Source organism: Ciconia boyciana, chromosome 24 (genome assembly GCF_034638445.1).
Source record: "Ciconia boyciana chromosome 24, ASM3463844v1, whole genome shotgun sequence".
Lineage (NCBI taxonomy): Eukaryota > Metazoa > Chordata > Aves > Ciconiiformes > Ciconiidae > Ciconia > Ciconia boyciana.
In genome coordinates this window covers 3,243,383-3,261,095 of record NC_132957.1, presented here as the reverse complement: position 1 = coordinate 3,261,095, position 17,713 = coordinate 3,243,383, and the positions used below count along the sequence as shown (strand labels likewise).

The following is a 17,713-nucleotide window of genomic DNA, read 5'->3' as shown; positions in this document are numbered from 1 at the left end:
CAAGCCCCAAATTATAAAGTGTCTAACTTGCAGAGAAATTCTAATTCATGCTAAATAAACACTAAAACTCAGAACAGTACACTGAAACCTATGTAGGAAAATAAAGTTTGTTTTCCAAATTCCAAGTAACAACAAAAACAATATACTAAGGAAGTCATTGCAATAGGTTCTTTCAATTTAAATACACACACTCTTCCTCAGTTTTGCCCACTCACCCCAAATTCTTCTCATCACGATACAGAATAAAAAATGGAAGGACATTTTCAATGATATTTAAATACCTGAAATTGAAAGTGTTTAATGTGAACACTTACCTTAAAATAAACTTCTTTGAAATAGGGCAGATAAAGCAGCAGTTGCACAACTTTTGTTTTCAACATCTTAAATGCCTGTATGTTTTCTTCATTTACTTCATCTGCATTTGTTTATGAAAACCTCAGTGCTTTAATTTATTTCTCTGGTTTGATAAGTTGATGGAGATGCTCACACTACTTGCTATAAACACCTCCAATATGATGCATGACATGGCAGTTTTAACAGTCTTGGTCTTATTCATTAAATGTGCAGGCAATTCCAATTGCCAGTTGATATTTGGATTTTAGTACTGTGGAAATCTAACATAAGTTATGCCCCAAAAAGAAAGATTTGGGGAATCTTTGGTTTTTTAGTTGAACGTAATATATGCCTTTCACTATTGCCTAGAAGCAAATAGTTTGAAGACAAGAATATCAAATTAGTATTTTCCCAATTTCTCTGTAGTGAAAAATCATAATGAAAATAATAGGCCTTAGAAAATAAAAGGCTTAGCATAATGGAACATAAATAGAAATTCCTGCACAAGCAATTAGGTCTGGAAACCTGCTTCAGATAAAAAGAATCAAACAGTCACTTTCATCTGAAAAGATATTTATTTTGAGAACTTCAACTTGCACATTGTACAAAAAATTGACAAATTCAGCAAAACCCCTATAAAACGTGTTTTTTTTCCTAACATATTAACATTATAATTTTAATAAGGGTAAGAGTTAAGAAAACAAAAAATAGGCACATTTGTTCCAGTCTGTCTGCAGTAAAATGTGATTAAAAGCATCCCTGTCTTGTTGAGGTATTGAACTGCAAACTTTGGTAATGTTAGAAAAAGACAACCCATTCACAAAAGTAAGCCTTCTCGGTGTCATGTACAATAAACAAAATGTTTCATTTAAAAAGTCAGAATTGGTTATTCTCCATTTCCAGGTAGAAATGCAGCAAAACAAAAGAAAAAAGGTCACGTTACCATAATATACCTAGCATTAGGAGGAAACCCGAAAGTTTGCAAATCCATGCTAATCATATACAGCTACAGTGTTATATTTTACCCAAAGAATAAAATCCGGTTGGCAAGTTTAAACAATTCAGTGCTTATGAAAAAAATATATATATGGTGATTCAGAGCCCAGTCTTTCAGAAAAGGACAAAAGGCACTTAAGAATGGCTTTAGTATATTCCACAATGGCATTACTGGATAGAAGACAGCACCTGGCTGAACAAATAGTTCCCTAATAAGAAAGAAGTCCAGCTGAGGTAGTACTTCATATTGCTCCAACCACTTGGCTATACGCAAGCAGCTTTATTTTTTTTTTGACATACAAAATTAGCAGGAAATGGCTTTTGATAGGTTTGTCAAATGTATAAAACCCAGTTCTTTAAAAAAAATAGCAAATACCCACTTGTGGTAAAAAGTTCATAAGCCAGGAACCATCTTGTACAAATTGAGCATCAAAATGCTGCCAAGGTGATGCACAAGTCTACCTTTATGGCCAAATCCCCAAACATTGAAGATTGTTCTAGCAACCAAGCCATTTTTGAATAAAAACAAAACAAAAAAAAAAAGAGGGGGCACAGGGGGCACTCTAAGAACTTTCATAATCATTAGCAGCCTTACCGGAAGCACTTTGTAAGTCCATTAAAAACAATAATTCTGTGCTGATGAATGGCAGTTGGGGAGGAAGGGGGCAGGGGACTGCAAAGTTCGACATTTAGAACAAAAACAAAACCCACAAACATACAAAAGGATATTCCTTGAAGTTTATAGTTTTTTTAAAAACAAGGAAGACTTTAAACTTTTTTAGGGGTCTGGGAGAACACAGACTACTTTTTTTTTTTAAATTAAGCTCATTGAAAACCCATTAATAAGTTTGAACAAAAGAAAATTAGAAGTGCTTTACAGAATCACCGTCCATTGCCATATCCAGGAAAGAGCTGAGTTAGAATGGTCTGCAGTGTTTCATTCACTTGCATGGTATAATTTTTGCCAAGATCGTAGCGGCAGGCTGGACAACTGTACACGTCAGCTTTGAAGGATCTATCCAAACAATCCTGATGAAGGACAAAGAAAATAATGGATTAAGAAAGAGAGATGTGCTGTTTAGCTTATTCTACAAAGCCCCCACTGGAGAGAATGAGATTCCTTTTCTATCCCAGCTCACCCAGGTATTGACAAGAGCTGAGAAGGGCCGAGAGCAACGCGAGGCTGGCAGTTGGAGAGAAAGCTTCCTTCGTTACACGCAATAGCACATGCACTTCAACAGAGCACGTCAGTCATGGGCACAGCACTTAGGTATATGGTAGAGATGTTTCATTCAATTACATTTCTAAAGATCAAGAATTCCCCTGCAGCTGTTAAAGACTGTTGGAGCTTCTGCAAAAACACATCATTCTCCAAAAAAACAAAACAAACCCCCATACGCTCTGTAACACTGTTGAATCCATCAGTGTCACCTAGCAGCATCACTGAGCCTGCAGAGAAGCTCTGATCATCTTTTCAAAGAATCGGATAGTAGCAATACAATAGTGGAACTTTCTTTAAAGCACAGACTTTTCTATGCCAAAGAACTTTCATCAAATCATAAAGTTTTCACATATAAACTGAGCCGAAACCAAGACAAAGACTAATTACCGGCAAAAAACCAAACCAGCCAACCCCCTGAACATCCCCCAGCTCTCTCTCACCACTAAACAAATCAGCTCAAGGCTCGTTGGTTCAACAGAACTCGACAGAAGAGTTCCATCGATTACTCACCTTGCACACATTGTGTTGGCATACAGTTGTGACTGGCCGAAACACAACCTCCTGACAGCAAATACACAAGAAGGCCTCTTCAACTTTATTTAGAAATTTCTGTAAAGAGAACATTTGAGTCAACTTATTGTTACTGCTCTCCGAAAGATATAGCCAAAAAAAAACCCCACCCCACATTAAATGCAAGGGATTACTTTAGTCATAGGAATTTTTTCTACAAGGCTCAACAAGGAAAAAAAAATGCTTACATTAAACAAGTTCTGATAACTGTCTTCTTACTGACCTCAAATACAGTGCTTTAAAGTTATGCTGTGGATGTCTACACTAAAAAAACGCTATAGGTCTGAGGCTGTTTCTTCAATGCAGCCAAGAGGATTGTGTCTAGGGATAGTACAATAGTTAGTTGCCACTTTATTACTGGGGGTAAAAAAAAAAAAAGGCATGATATACCGGTCCATCTTTGAGAGCTTCTAGTACTTCATTCCACAGTTTTTCATTGGCTTCATCGCTTTTTATAAGGGATTTTTGCTGAGATGTCAGCTTGTATGGCTCAACTTTAGTTTTCTTTGGAGTCCCTGCAGGAGAGGTAATAAGTTTTTCCTCCCCACCTGAAAGAAATCACAACAACTTTTTAAACGAACAAACACAAAGCAACCAGAAAAGAGTAACTAGGTAAAATGCACAAAAACCTACAAGGCTTTCTATATCCACTTGCCTACTCCACAAACCTGCTGATTTCCTTTTCCTCTTTCCTTTCCCTGGGGTATCAAACTCATCATCTCCATTATTTTCTTTTTCCTTATCTTTGTTTGCAACAGCTTCCAAATACCCTTCAGGATACTACAGGAAAACACAAAACAAAAAGCATCCAATGCAAACACGCCAGTTCATAGACTTACAGGCTATTACAGGTTGGAAGAACGACCTCTGGAGAACTGCTCCAGGGGTTCTCTATTTTAAGCAGTAGATCCCTGCTCTTGCAAAGTGCCTATTCAGGCTAGAGAAATTCTATACAAGAAAGTGAGTTTTGTCCATTTAGCCTCCTGATGTAAAAAGAAAACAAACAACCCACAAGACGGAAAGCACTTGTGTCTCCCTTGGTCTGAGGGGGGCTGTCTTGATTCTTATGCAAGGGTCATCCTCAGTAAGAGCGTATAACAGAAAAATTCCTGCTGTCCATAGAGTTCATTGTCCAGGGTAACCCTGATGACGTTCCAAAAGAGTACCTGCATTGTGAGGCCAAGCTTTTTCATCCTGTCCTTTCCTTCTTTGGTCCAAGGAGCAGGTTCTTCATCATCCCTCCTAAGTAAGTAACGCCACACTAAAAATCCAGATTTCCCTGTCTCGGGCCAGTATTTCACAACCTAAAAAAGTCAGGTGCAAGTCCATCATACACTATAAAAAGCCCTTGGCCATAACCAAATTATCTTTCCCTAATTCAGTAGGCAAATTCAAATCCTCCTTACCTTATATATTCCATCATATCTGTTCCCTTCTACAGGAGCGTATTTACTATGTTTGCCTCCTTTTACATTCCTCACCACGCGGACCGGCTTCCCAGCTCTCCAGTCCTTGGCTTCAGCTCCATTTTTGTCGTTGATGGGGGCACTGCAGTTCAGAGCCAGAGCTCTGTAAGAGAAAGTCCAATCAACTTAGTGCATTTACCAGGCAGAACTCTTCAGAATCAGAGGGAGGATAAAGCAAAGCAAAGCTTGCATGGTAAACCAGCTTCTAAGAAGTAATAAATTTAAACTATACTATTTTGCTCAGAGCAACGCATTGATGCAGTTGAGTACAATACTGAGAGTAGCAGTGTACTGGCATTGTGCTGAACCACGGCAATGGCTACCAAAAAACTGGAAGCTACTGCCTCTTTGCAGGTACAGAAGGAGCCCCTTCTGAATCTCTTCTGAGGAAAAAGGATGCAGCCAGGCTTTTGTTCATTTGTTTGTCTCAAATGGTAACACTTTCAAGTATCTTGTATAATGCTAAGAACTCTGGGAGATAGTAATTAAGCCTCCTGACTGGGAACGACATTTTAAATGCACTGATTATTCATTATATTACCCTAATGTCATTGCATGGACCACCTCTTCTGCTCAAATCCACACTTATGTGTAAGACAGTTCAGAATTACAAGTGATCTGGTCTCACAAGGTGACCTGTGGCTGCAAAGATCTTCAGGAGAGAGTATGAAAACTTCTACACTAATTTACTACTCTGTTCCTTAAGTTTCAGTCAATATTAAATGTGAGACTAATACCATTTACAATTCCATTTCATTTATAGTGCACTGTAAGAAGCATTTCCTTGTGCAACCAATCTGCAGCCTACAACACAGTCAAAACCTAATTTTGACTGTTTTTCCTCTTAGCCAGTTCCTTTTGATACAAACAGGACAAACAATTTTTCAGGTTGACAGATTGCCAGCTACTAAGGCTATAGGAATGGAGCGCGAATGTTGCCGACCTGTTCATGTTGGTGAGTTTTTGATCACAAGACTGTTCCGCTGTGCGTTTGTTTCCAGAAAGATCACGCCCTCCGCTCCCTGTATATGTGAAGGAATTTCCATGATCCTGAAATGTATATGGATGGTTTCGACACATTCACAAAAATAATTCAATACAAGCAGAAGAGTCTTTTAATCAAGTAGCTTTAATACAGTATTCTGAAAAAAGGCAAGGTGCTTCCTCCATTTAAGCTCCCAGACTCAGTTAGTCGATGGTCCTCTCTTATATTGCCAAGAGAGAAGAGTCAGGGTGACAATTGCTGCCTTGTCACACACCCTAAGAGTGCAGAGACCTCTGCCAAGAGAGCAGCTCTCCCTGCTAGGCAGCGTGGCTGCATGGCGGTGATCTCCCCTTGAGCCAGACACCTCTCAAGGTTGCTCCGAGGCAGAGAGACCTTTTACCAACGGCACATCTTTGGTAAGCGACCGATATCGCGCATAACCTTGTAGTATGGTAACTTTGATTTTGTCTTGGTAACTTCAATGCTGAATTGATAACTTTTGCATATATAATCCCTTAGACATAAACCGTTGTCCAAGTCTGAGACTAAGATTGGACCTGGCCGCACCTAAGCTCCATCAGGAGTTTAGAAAGCAAGGGGGTCTACTCTGAACCTCGTGACTCAACAGCAGGGTCTTCCTTACTCTTTATATTCTTTCCATTAGACATAAACCATTGTCCAAGTCTGAGACTAAGATTGGACCTAGCTACATCTAAGCTCCATCAGGAGTTTAGAAAGCAAGGGGGTCTACTCTGAACCTCGTGACTCCACGGGAGGGTCCTCCATGCCCTTTTGTATCCTCGGTCTCTCTGTGAATCATTTTAACTCGAGTATAACCCAATTTTCCTGTGTACGTTTCTTCCATGCAGTAATTAGAGTGAACCTTGCCATCGAACTCTGTTAAGTCGCACTTTTATAAATCATATTAAAACCACTTTTATAATACTTTTGATGATGATTTTTTAAAGCGATCTAAATCGCTCATTCATGACAGAGCAGCACACCACTCGCACAGGATCTGCTTGGAAGTGCAGGGGCACGTTCCAGATAAGGATAACGTAACTTGTGCCTCAGAACTTACACTGTTACGTGACCTGGCAGTCAGAAGACTTAGAACGCCTACTGAGATTCGTGGCTACCCATTTTACGTGAGTTCTAACGGGCATTCGGGGTAAGGGGGTGCAGGCTAGTAATGCACCGGTGATGTGCAAGAAGAATGAGCAGTAGAGCCCGGTACAGCCTACTAAGGGTTAGGTTTGGCTAGCAGAACCAAACGGTGTATGCAGAAGTAGGACCTCTGCCCCTAGTTTTGTTCTGAACACTCTTCTGACGCAGGAAGGCCTGGCAGCATGTACCAGGAGACTCGTTCAAACTGTGGATGCGATGGAGACCCTGAAAAGGCAGCTAAGGACTCTTGGATGAAAAGCTGACATATGGATATTAAGGTTAATTTAGATGATCCTGTTTCTCAGGTCAGCACATATTACTGGATTGTAGTTTTCCTTTGCCTGGTTTTCTCCTGAAGAACGTAAGTAGTGTCAAGATGGGGAAATGTCCGATACAGAGTGTAATAAGTAACTAAGGCCAGGGCTTTGTTTTAACTACAGAGTAGATTGGTTCTCAGGCACAATAATCAAGATTCACTTACTATGTCATCTTCATAGCCTCCTGCCAGAACCAAGGAATAGGCACCATCATTACTTCTGCCATGTATACCTGCTACGTGGGGCCTGTGAACACCAGATTCGCTCACCTGAAAAAAAAAAAAAAAAAGAGTTTGCTAAGCAACTGCTGTCAACAGGCTATGAACAATATGACTACCCGTTGGTCTTGGAACGAAATTAACTGATATTACTATTTCAGATTTGTTTTGCATACATCCCAGGCTGAAACTGTGTTCTCACCACTATCCTCCAAAAAGCTCCAAGTAGAGAAAAGAAAAAGAAAAATGCTTTTAAAAAATAAGCCATTAAATATTTCAGTAAATTGAACACATGGATATTTTTTATGATGTGAATTTAGAAATTTGGATCTTTCTCACTGAGACTGCTTATTAAAAAGCTCCAGGAATTTAAGAATAATATAGGTATTAAAATGAAATATTTGTATAAGGGGATTGGTTTGGAAAGACTTGCAATAGCAACCTTCACCTGGTACTTGAAAACAAGATCTGGAGACGTCAGTGCTTTTTCTTCCCCAACTTTCTAACAGGATGAGAAAACCACCTGTTTAATATATCCAGATATTTGAGAGAAGCCCTTACCGGGAGAACAAGTGGGAGATACTACACATCTCCAGGACAAACTACTGGCAACAAAGACGTTTGGTTTGGGGTTTTTGAGTTACCAAAAAAAGCACTAAAGAAAACAAACACTTGAAATGCCTGGACAATGCAGCATTAGTTATGGAACACTTGATCTAGACAAAGCCAGAATTCTTTCCTTTCTGCACTTACATATCCAGTGACATACACTCCAAGATTAACTGTTTCAGGTTTCTCGTAAGAGCTGGATCATTCCCATTTTTCCCTACAGTGGCTCAGGCCAGGATTCAGCTTTATACCTGAACTCTGAACTTCCACATGGTGCCAACCGGAATCCCAGGAATTGGTCCATAGTGGTTCGAGGGGACAATGGTACATTCCTTTGTGCGGCCAACACATGCCATGCCCTGTTTCAAAGAGCAAGACCAATCAGCCAAGAACTACAAGGAACTAACACCCACTATTCTTCAAAATAAAACAGCTTTTGAACTGACCTTGCCCCAGTCTCTCCGCGAGGATGAATTAGCAGATGCCATCTTTTGTTTCTTTTTACTTTCTTTTAATTTCTCTCCTGCTAAAACCACCTCACTTGCATCATTTCGACATTCAGGGCAATACCTAAAGTCACCAGTCAGTGAAAATTAACTAGCAGCAAAGCCTTAAATTAAAAGAGAATTTCCTCAAAACATACTGAGTTTTGTTACATAACGTTACAATTTCCCCATGTGAAACTAGACAGGACGCTGAAACAACTCCATGCTGGAATTAGACCTGTATTAGCTAGTGTCCTTGCACAATCTTCTAAGCCGTTGCAGATGTGTCAGGAAATCAGCTGTATCATAAAAATCATTGCTGAAACAGGACACAAGGAATAAAACAGTCTATTTCACTATCTACACATAGATAGATAGATATATTTCACTATCTATACATCTCTCTATATATCTATCACCATATATATTTCACATATAAAACAGTATATATCACCAGCCTAATATAGTGATGGGGCCTGTGGACTATCTATAAGTGACCCATAAAAACCATTATACAAGATAAGCCTCCTGGCATCACGTTTGCATTTTGTTTGTGGGTAGCTCCAGTTCTCTTTGAATATAGATCCCAAAACTAGGAAGAGAAGTTTGAAAGCCACTGGCTTAAACCATACTCTCACTAAACTGATGCTGAAGCAAAGTTATGAAGTCCTATGAAAAAAAAAAAAACCAAACCCAAAACACACACAAGCATCTCTTTCACCTGGTACAGTCACAATATTGCCACCTAAGGGCAGCATGAAGCCCTAGACCTCACTTTCTGCTCCTAATGAGATGGTAATTGCGATACCACAGACGCATACTTAGAACTTACCAATCCTCATCATCTGGTATACTACTAAGGGGAGGGTTGAGGCAGTAGATGTGGAAAGCCATATCACACTCATCACACATTAGCTGTTTATCTGGATCTTGTTTACCTCCACAGATATGGCAAGCACAAATTCTGCAGGTCTTGTTCGGGTTGTCCTTACAAGCTTTACACACAGGTCCATTTTGTCCTGTTAGCAAAAAGAAACCACAGTCTACTTCAGACGCCAGAAAGTGCCAAGATACGCTGGACATGGTCAAAGGAGTCACAACTACAAGTGGCTTGGAACCCTTAGACTTTTGATCCTCACAAAGCCAATTAGCAGAATATCACAAGGTAAGACTGAGACATGCAAGAACTACGCAACAGACTCACGTTTTAATGGACTGGCACTAATTGGACAAGCACTGCCTGGTTCTTCAATTTTATAAATTTCATCCACTAAGGTAATTCTGCAGTCATTCAAGGAATCGCCAGCATCCCTATAAGGAGAAATTGATAAAAGTCAAAAAGATTATACTTTGAGAGTATCATACAGCATGAATTCACAGCTGTGCATGACATTGGTAATGCAGACTGGTCTGGTATTAGTCCTGTATCACGAGAAACCTGTTAGAGCACCGCAGGATCTGGGACAGTGGCATGACAGCATCACCACAAATCAAATCCTTTTCATGCAATTAAAGTGTACCCCCTCTTGCCTCAATGAGAATCCAGGCACTTGTAGCATTCAATTTATCATTAGTAACTGTTCTCCCTCTTTCACACTAACTCTTCTCATATTTGATAGTTCAAAAGTCCAAATCACTGTGGTGAGCGGAAAAAGGGGGAATATTCTGGCAGCCCTATGAAAATTTTATCTGAAACTTTAAAAAAAAAATATATACTTTTTTTTCCCCCTGAAGTTGAGCATCCCTTATATGTAGGCTCATTTTCTCCTTTAGGAGAGAACTGGAATAATTTTTCATCACCTTTATAAAGTGAGGGTTCAGTCTACATTATCATATCTAGCACAGAATATTACACTGAGGTTTTTGTAAACCCATGACGGAGAGTTAACATAGTAAACAATTCTCCGCCTCTTAGCGAATACGGGGCTTCGCATCCTCCCAGCATTATGAGAATCCACAGATCAGCGTGCCCTGTGATTCCTTAAAGCGTCCAATTCCTCCAGTGGAAGTTAATCAAAAGTGCAGTATGATGAAGTCGGTCACCCAAAAAGGACAGCCCAGCTTCTCGCCTCTCCCCAGCACTTCTGTTGCACCATTTCCGTTGCATCATTTTTTTCAGCAGAGTCACTCAGACCTCATGAAAGTTTAAGTAGAGTTGGGAAATTCAATTCATTCCACATTATTAATTTGCTTACCCAAGTAAGATCTTTGCATTTATCTCCTTGACCATTTTCGTTTCCCTTTTTTGCAGAATCTCCGCATCGTACCAAAAACCTCTCTCTTTTGGTTCATCGGGATTATAGTTGACCATCACCACCTGTCCTACTTCTAGCTGGTGCCACTTCAAAATAGTCCGTGCACGAGCCCGTACATCATTTGAACTCAATTCTACAACTCCATTCTCTGGATAACTTGAAGTAGAAGGGAGGCACGGAGGGACAGAGAAGAAACAGCAGATTCAACATCACAAGTTGTTGTAAGTGATAGATTTTATCCAGACAGGTCGATTTAAGAACCGATGCCGCGCAACATACAAGAATACCATCAAGAATAAAATCTCCTTCTCCCACACAGGCACAGCCAGAATCGGGCAGTCTAACTTCCTAATGTTGTATCCATTTAAAACTTGGATAACAGCATTTCATATTTCTAAAAACGTGATTCCAGCCCACTGGAATTCCAGTTGGAATTCCAACTGTAAGACAAACTTACAGTTAGCAGAGCTCAGTGATGTCATCACTGTCTCAGCCCAGTTCTGTTTTACCTCATGGATCTCCACAATAAAATTTCCCATCAACATCATGATCCAAATGACTTTATTAGCCAAGAAGGTAACAAAACTCACTCTTCATATTTCACATGATATATTACATCTTCTTCAGGAACGGTTGTCGGCTGATCAGGATCTGTGCAACTGTCGGCTGATTCATTTGTAGGTTTTTTTCTGGTTACATTTACAACCTGGGCTTCAAACCATGCCCCCATATTCATATCTCGAGCATCGACCAAGTCATTGATCTACACAAAGCAAAGCATACAGCTCACCAAAATGGATTTTCAAATCAAGCATCAATTTCCAAGTCTACTTGAAGATTTAACCATCTCAAGAACTTCATCATTATCAAGATATTTAACAGATCATCTTAAAAATTAAGATTTCCTTTGCCTTCCTGATCCCGTTGTGCACCCCTACAGTCTTCTCAGGTTGAACCTCTAAGACTAAAAGTCCATTCCACACCAACATGCACAAACAGCTTCCTTATCTAGTACAAGCCATTGCTAGTTAGTCTATAACAGACTTTCAGAACTGTCTTGCGCGTAGTCTGGCAAAGACATCAACTAGATCTGTAATAAAATCCATTGAAACAGACAAGTAAAATGATTCTGAACAGCTGGTTGAAATTTTCTTTTGTTCATTCAAGAAAGTCTCAGCTTTGACAAATGCAGTGACTCCCAGCAAAAATATTGGGAAAATTTTTTAAATCAAAACAGGCACTCGGAATGTTTTTTTTTTTTTTTAATCAATAGTTAAAAGGATAAAATGAAAAATACAATTTTTTGACCTACAACATGTTGCATTTAATTGGTTTGTGGGTTGGTTGGTATTTTTTTGTTTGTTGTTGGAGGGTTTAAGAAAAAGAGGAAAAAAAATAAATACCCACACAATTGAGGCATGAAAGATTTTCAGAAATTCTTAACTACAGAGAAACATTTCCCCTCCTGAAGCACAGTTTGAAGTAATCTTAGGTTTTTTACTGACTCACCTTGTAGAGGCCAAATCCCGGGTCAGTCCAGTCAGGCTGCGCCGCTGTGCTCGGCTGTCCCTCCAGTTCCATGGCACCTTCTCCGTTGTGAGAGCTTTTGTCAGATTCGCTTTGGCCTGAGCCACAGCCAGAGTCTGTGTCGGAGAGTTCGGAATCTTTTTCCTTACTAACAGCAGGAAGCACTGCTGGGCTTTGTCTGACCAAGAGCTGGACAATATCATTCAGTCCAACGCTGTAATCGAAAAGGGAGTGACCATCTTCCATCTGCAGGGAAAGCATCAAAATAATCTGGTTATTTCATTCAGCGGAGGTTTTCCAACTCAAAACCACCCATCACGCTGTAATTGTCACTGTGTGCCAAGAAAGACCGCATTGCTTGAAAACCATTAACAATCAAGGAACTTGGCGGTTCTTCAGCATCGCAGTTACTTATAGATTGTTATTCTTGCTATTTAAAAATGTTCTTTTTTCAACAGACTCTACAAGCTAGAAGAACAAGACTTCCACGCTGCGGTGGACTCACTAACCAGATTGAGACACTGCGATGAGATCTGAAAAGGTTTGCAGTACATTCCCTAGAAATATCAATTCTGGGAAGAAGGACTTAAAGAACTACAGATCCCCTACATTCCTATCAGGATTTAAAGATAATTCCACATTACCTACAAACCCAAAAGTTCCTTCTTCCTGAATTCGGACACATGCCTTAACATGAACCTTAACAGAAACTGGTCTTTATATTGTAATTGCGTATGTTCCAGATTATTGTTACAGCATCGCTCTGTTAAACATGGCATTAAGGCGAAGCCATAGAGTTAATCACCTACTTTTTGCTGGGCAAGCAGACAATTTTTCCATTGAAAGTAAAATCAAAAAAGATTCAATTCAACTTGAAACTACCCAATCAGTTTTTAGCATAGCCAGGCATGTCCCAATTTCACACCCTCTCTAATTTTAAGAGTTTATTTTGCAAGTCTGGCATCACATGTAGTCAAATCAAGATCCTACCCTTGAAGTGAAGTAAGAGAAGTACAGAGGACCAAACAGGTCTCGATTACCTTTCAAGAACCCTGAGGAACACCTCCATTTTAGAGTTAAAATGTAGTGCTCGAGACCACAGTGCAGTTAGAAGTTTAGACAAGCTTCGCCACATATTTAAGGTCTGAGTAAGAAATTATACAGGAAATGATCGTCCCCTTCCAAGCCAAACCACCAGAAAAAGCAATCCCCAGAGCTTTGTTCTCTATCAGTGGGAAACAGAGCAAAACCACAAAAATTTACACTTCACAGGAATCACTATGATAATTCAATTCTGATTTATGGCATAAAATGGCTATGGAACAATCCCTGGAAATCTGACTGCACAGGAAGTGATCTGGACTTTTTCTGGTTTAGAGATGAAAACTCATCGAGATACACAAGAACAAAGCAGAGATCGGTTGTTTCTTCTTAACAAAGATACCATATCACAAATATGGGATCACCATCGAGTGTAGTTATCACCAAGGAACACAAGTGACAACAGGTGCGGACAGAATGGAGACGCAGAGAACACGAACAGGACGTGAAACCACGGGAGCTCAAAGGACAGTCTGAAAGAAGCGCCAGCATCTGAAGACGTACCGCTAACAAAGGAGGCAGTTTTTTTAATGAACGAGTATTTTCCTAACATCATTTTAAAAGTTTTAACTACGAAGACTGTGAACATTTCGAATGATTCAAAAAGCCAGACAAAGCACAAATGAGCGCAGCAGGGGAACGATGACTAAGAGAGGTTAGATCACACTGGATAAATGTTCTGTCTAAAACCACGCCTAAACTAAGCGCTACTGGAATTACACAAAGAGGAATTCTCTTTGTAAGGCAAGTGCATTCCTTGCTGAAAAAAGTTATCAATTCTACTGAAAAAAATCTGTTTAACCTTAGTTATCTGCACAGACTTCAGCGTAGGTAAGGCTGACAGATGGTTGTCCCCCGGACCAATCCTCCCTTATCTCTTTATCTACAACCACAAACGGGTAATTACCGCACCCGAATCTACACTAACTCGAGAGAAAGGAGGTGACACAAGCCCGTCGGAGATGCTACATATTCCTTTGTGTACACGCCTCTTTTTTTACAACTACTGGTCCCCAAGCGTGTTAAATTAACGCTAGTCCAGGTCTATTTCCATATCCTGCCGTCACACCTGCTAATTATAAGGCACAGCTAGCTCTAGTCATCCTAAAATGGAGGGAAAGGTGGAAAAAAAGCAACTAGAAGAAATTGTCTAACTCCACCCTTCTCACACCATTCCGTCTGCAGCCTAAAGGAGCCCGCTGTTTCTGAAATTAATTTCTTCAAACAACCAACCGCTGGTTCAGAAGTTTCTTTAGCATGAAGGTTTAGCAACGCAGTACTGTGCAGGATATGGAAAAATTATCTGAAAACAGTTTCAGTTGTCTTGAATACTAATTTAGATACATCATGAACTCATGTGGAAGGAAACAGTCGTACAACTGCGATAGTAAACATACTGTCGAGAACATAATCGCTACTGAGCCACTCGAGATTCTACAGCGAGTTCTGTACCTAATGAGATTTTGATTTAAGAGCAGAAGAACCTCCAAATCACGAGCTGCTATTCCAATTTACAAAGAAAAAATAAAATAGGAAAAGGGATCTTTACGGCTTTCAGAGCGGTAAAGCCCACAAAGTTCGACAACTTTAAGCACGAAGACCGCAAAACCCCTGGTAACAACTGTATTTTCAGAGACTTGGCCAAGGCGGTGTCAAGACGGAAAAGCCACACGCTAGACGAAAAATAATAATAATAAAAACCTTTGCAACTTTAAAAAAAAAAAAAAAAGCCCGCTAGCTTGCTGACTCCTCTCCTTCCAAACCCCTGCTCGGGCAGCGGGGAAGGGAGCCCGGGAGTCACTAGATGGCAGCAAAACATCCCACTTTCACGCAAAAAAAAAAAAAAAAATTAAAATATCCCTCCCCAGCTGGCGGGGGACAGAGTTGGGGGCGGGGCTGGGCAGGGGGCCCGCAGCCGCCTCAGCGGCTGCGGGCCCCCGCCCACCCCCGCCCCCCCGTTGCTGAGGGGCCGGGGCTGTCAAACGTCCCCCCGCCGCCTCGGTACCTGCTTGCCGCGGTAGAAGAGCCGTTGCCGGTGAGGCTCGACACCGAAAACCTCGTGTATCCGTAGCCGCAGCCCCTCCACCTTGGTGAGTTTGGAAAGCGAATCCACGCGGTGGGTCTCCTTCCCGTCCATGGTGCGCACTTGGATCCACATGGCGCCGGTCCTGTTCACAGCGGGAGAAAGCGAGCGGTGTTAAACGACGGTACCCGCGGAGCCCGGTCGCCGGGCACCGTATCAATGAGACCGCTCAACCTACCGCGCCGTCCCGGCCCCGCCGCCCGGCCCGCCAGCCAGCCGGCCGGCCCGCCCTCCCTCTACCCCCCCCGCGCTATTGGTCGACAACCCGGCCGGTTCCAACACCGATTGGTTACTGGAGGCTTAATCCCACCCCTCCCACCCTGAGCCTAACGGCTTTGGTTGCGCCCGTGCCTCTCTGCCGCCTCGCGGGCGGGCGGCGCGCGCCAACTGTATCTCGCGCCACAATTGAAACGCTCCCGCCGCTCTCGCGGGGGACTCCCCCGCCCTCCGCGGCCGAAGTCTCGCGTGATCATGCAAATGAGAGCGGGGAGGGGGAGCGGGCGCTCTTAAAGGGGCCGTCACCAGCCGGTGCCCCCCGCCCTCCTACCGCGGCCCGGTGGGAGCTCCCCGCGGGGAGGGGGTGCGGCGGGGCTGCCCATCGCGCTGCGGAGGGCACCGGCGGCCGCAGCCCCACAACCCGCACACTCACCCCGCGGGGGGAGGGAAGGAATCGCTTTCGTTCCGCCGTGGAAAAAACGGGGGGTGTCAGCGGCCCCCGCCGCCCCCGGACCCCGCCAGCCCCGTCCGCATCAGCCCCGAAAGCCAAGCGGGGCGATGCCGGGCCGCGCCCCGCCCCGCCACCGCCGCTCACCGGCACCTCCCGGTCACACCCACCCCCCCCCTCCCCTCCCGCGGTCCCGTTTCGGGGGCGGGGGGTCGGTCCCGCTGCCACAACCCCCGAGCGACCAACCGGCACCGGAGCGCTCACCCCCCGGGGAGACCTGCCCCGAGCCGGGGGGTGGGGGGGGAGTAGCGGACCCGCGCACCGTGCCCCGGCAGCTGTCACCGGCTCGGGCGCCGCGGAGCCGCGGGACCCCTCCGCCCCCCCGCCATCCTCCCCCTCCCGGTGCCACCGGCCTCTCCCCCCCCCCCGGCGGGCTGGGGCTGGGGCTGGGGGGGGGGGGGCGGCCCGGCGGGACTCACCGGCGTGGCGGTGCTGGAGGCCAGTGCCGCGCTGTGCCCCGCGGCCGCCGCCCGCGCTCTCCCCGGGCTTTGGAGTTTGGCGCGGAAAAGCCCCGTGCGCGGCGGGCGCCCGCCCATTGGCCGCCGCTGGCGGGAACGAGCGGGCGGGGCGGGGCCGCCGCCACCTCCCGGGAGCGCCGCGCCGCGGGGGTCGGGGGGGGGGATACGGGACACCCACCGGAACCGGCGCTCCCCGGGGGCGGCACCGGGTATCCCCGGCGGGCAGCCCGGCCCGGCGCCCCCCGCTCCGCTGCCGCGGGGGGACAAACCCCCCCCCCCCAAATTCCCGAGGCGCCGGGCGGGCTCCGCCGCCGGGAAAGCCCCTCGCCCTCCGGGGCTACGGCCACGGTGCCCGTTATTGTTCTAAAAACCGGGCCACGGAGAGCCCTGCGAGCAGCCTGCGGGAGAGGAGACCCGAACGATTCCCCCTCTGACAACCGCCCTCCCAATGCAGCTCCTCACCCGCCGGGTCCCGTCCCCCCGGGGAGCTCCAGGCCCTGCCGTGATGCGAATAATGCGAATAATCCGTTAGAGGCCTCTAACTCCCCAGGCCGTTAGCCCCGAGTCGCTTCTGGGCCTTGTGTACGGTGCTGCTCGTGAAAACGTGGCCTGGGTGACACGGCAGGGCTGCGCGCGTGGCTGCGTGAGCCAACAAAAAGGGCTGGTCCAGGAGGTTGTTTTTCCCCCAAACTACTAACGCTATGAGGAAATTAAAAATGATAAAGTTTGCTTAAGATGGCCATCGGATGGAGGAAACTGGAAGCAGGGGATTACCAAGAGGTTTCTGAGAAGAGTCAGCTTCAAAAGAAAGATAAAAGCATGAAAATTGGTGGCTGGGCGGGAGAGACCCCAGGGTGGGAAAGCGGGAATGGCGGCGGGTTCGGCACTGCCAGAAGAGCTCCACCGACGCAGCAACCTGCCGAGGCCCTGCAGAGCCGCTGTCCTGCCTCTACGGACAAAGAGAACACGAGGCACGCTGAAGAGAAATGCAGAACAGCATTTCCCGTGTTACACCTCCCCTGCACCCACAGAGCTAACCTCTCACATCAAAAACTACAAAATCAGAGGGATGTAGCACCCGCTCACCCCCCCCCGATTTGCAGACTGCTGTAGAGAATGCGTACAGCACGCGAAAGCCTCCTACGCGGCGTGCGCCTCCTCCTTATTCCCCTCCTTGCTTAGGATCTGTTGGGGATC

The 17,713-nt window shown here is 44.4% G+C and overlaps 1 protein-coding gene across 4 annotated transcripts; it reads right to left on the bottom strand.

Annotated features, from left to right (window-relative positions):
- Nucleotides 1-897: 897 nt before the first annotated feature.
- UHRF1 (ubiquitin like with PHD and ring finger domains 1) lies at nt 898-16,997 on the bottom strand. 4 transcript variants are annotated; one of them, XM_072845112.1, is made up of 17 exons: nt 16,979-16,997; nt 15,257-15,419; nt 12,133-12,396; nt 11,214-11,386; nt 10,564-10,779; nt 9,573-9,679; nt 9,201-9,387; nt 8,330-8,453; nt 8,135-8,242; nt 7,221-7,325; nt 5,531-5,637; nt 4,528-4,690; nt 4,288-4,425; nt 3,790-3,901; nt 3,512-3,669; nt 3,062-3,160; nt 898-2,358 (listed from the first exon to the last, which is right to left on the bottom strand). In XM_072845112.1, exons 2-17 carry the CDS (start codon nt 15,407-15,409, stop codon nt 2,212-2,214), a joined length of 2,361 nt encoding a protein of 786 aa, XP_072701213.1. In that variant the 5' UTR covers nt 15,410-15,419; nt 16,979-16,997; the 3' UTR covers nt 898-2,211. The 4 variants fall into 4 exon arrangements, with proteins under 4 accessions (XP_072701213.1, XP_072701214.1, XP_072701216.1 ...); XM_072845113.1 differs by lacking the exon at nt 16,979-16,997 and adding an exon at nt 16,478-16,635; XM_072845115.1 differs by lacking the exon at nt 16,979-16,997 and adding an exon at nt 15,686-15,701.
- Between the last annotated feature and the right edge of the window lie 716 nt (nt 16,998-17,713).

Coding starts and splice junctions, on each gene's coding strand:
- UHRF1 (XM_072845112.1), bottom strand. CDS start 15,409: ATGTGGATCCAAGTGCGCACCATGGACGGGAAGGAGACCCACCGCGTG. Junction 12,397..15,256: donor TCTTCTACCGCGGCAAGCAG/GTACCGAGGCGG, acceptor CTTTCCCTGCAG/ATGGAAGATGGTCACTCCCT. Junction 9,388..9,572: donor TAGTGCCAGTCCATTAAAAC/GTGAGTCTGTTG, acceptor TTTTGCTAACAG/GACAAAATGGACCTGTGTGT.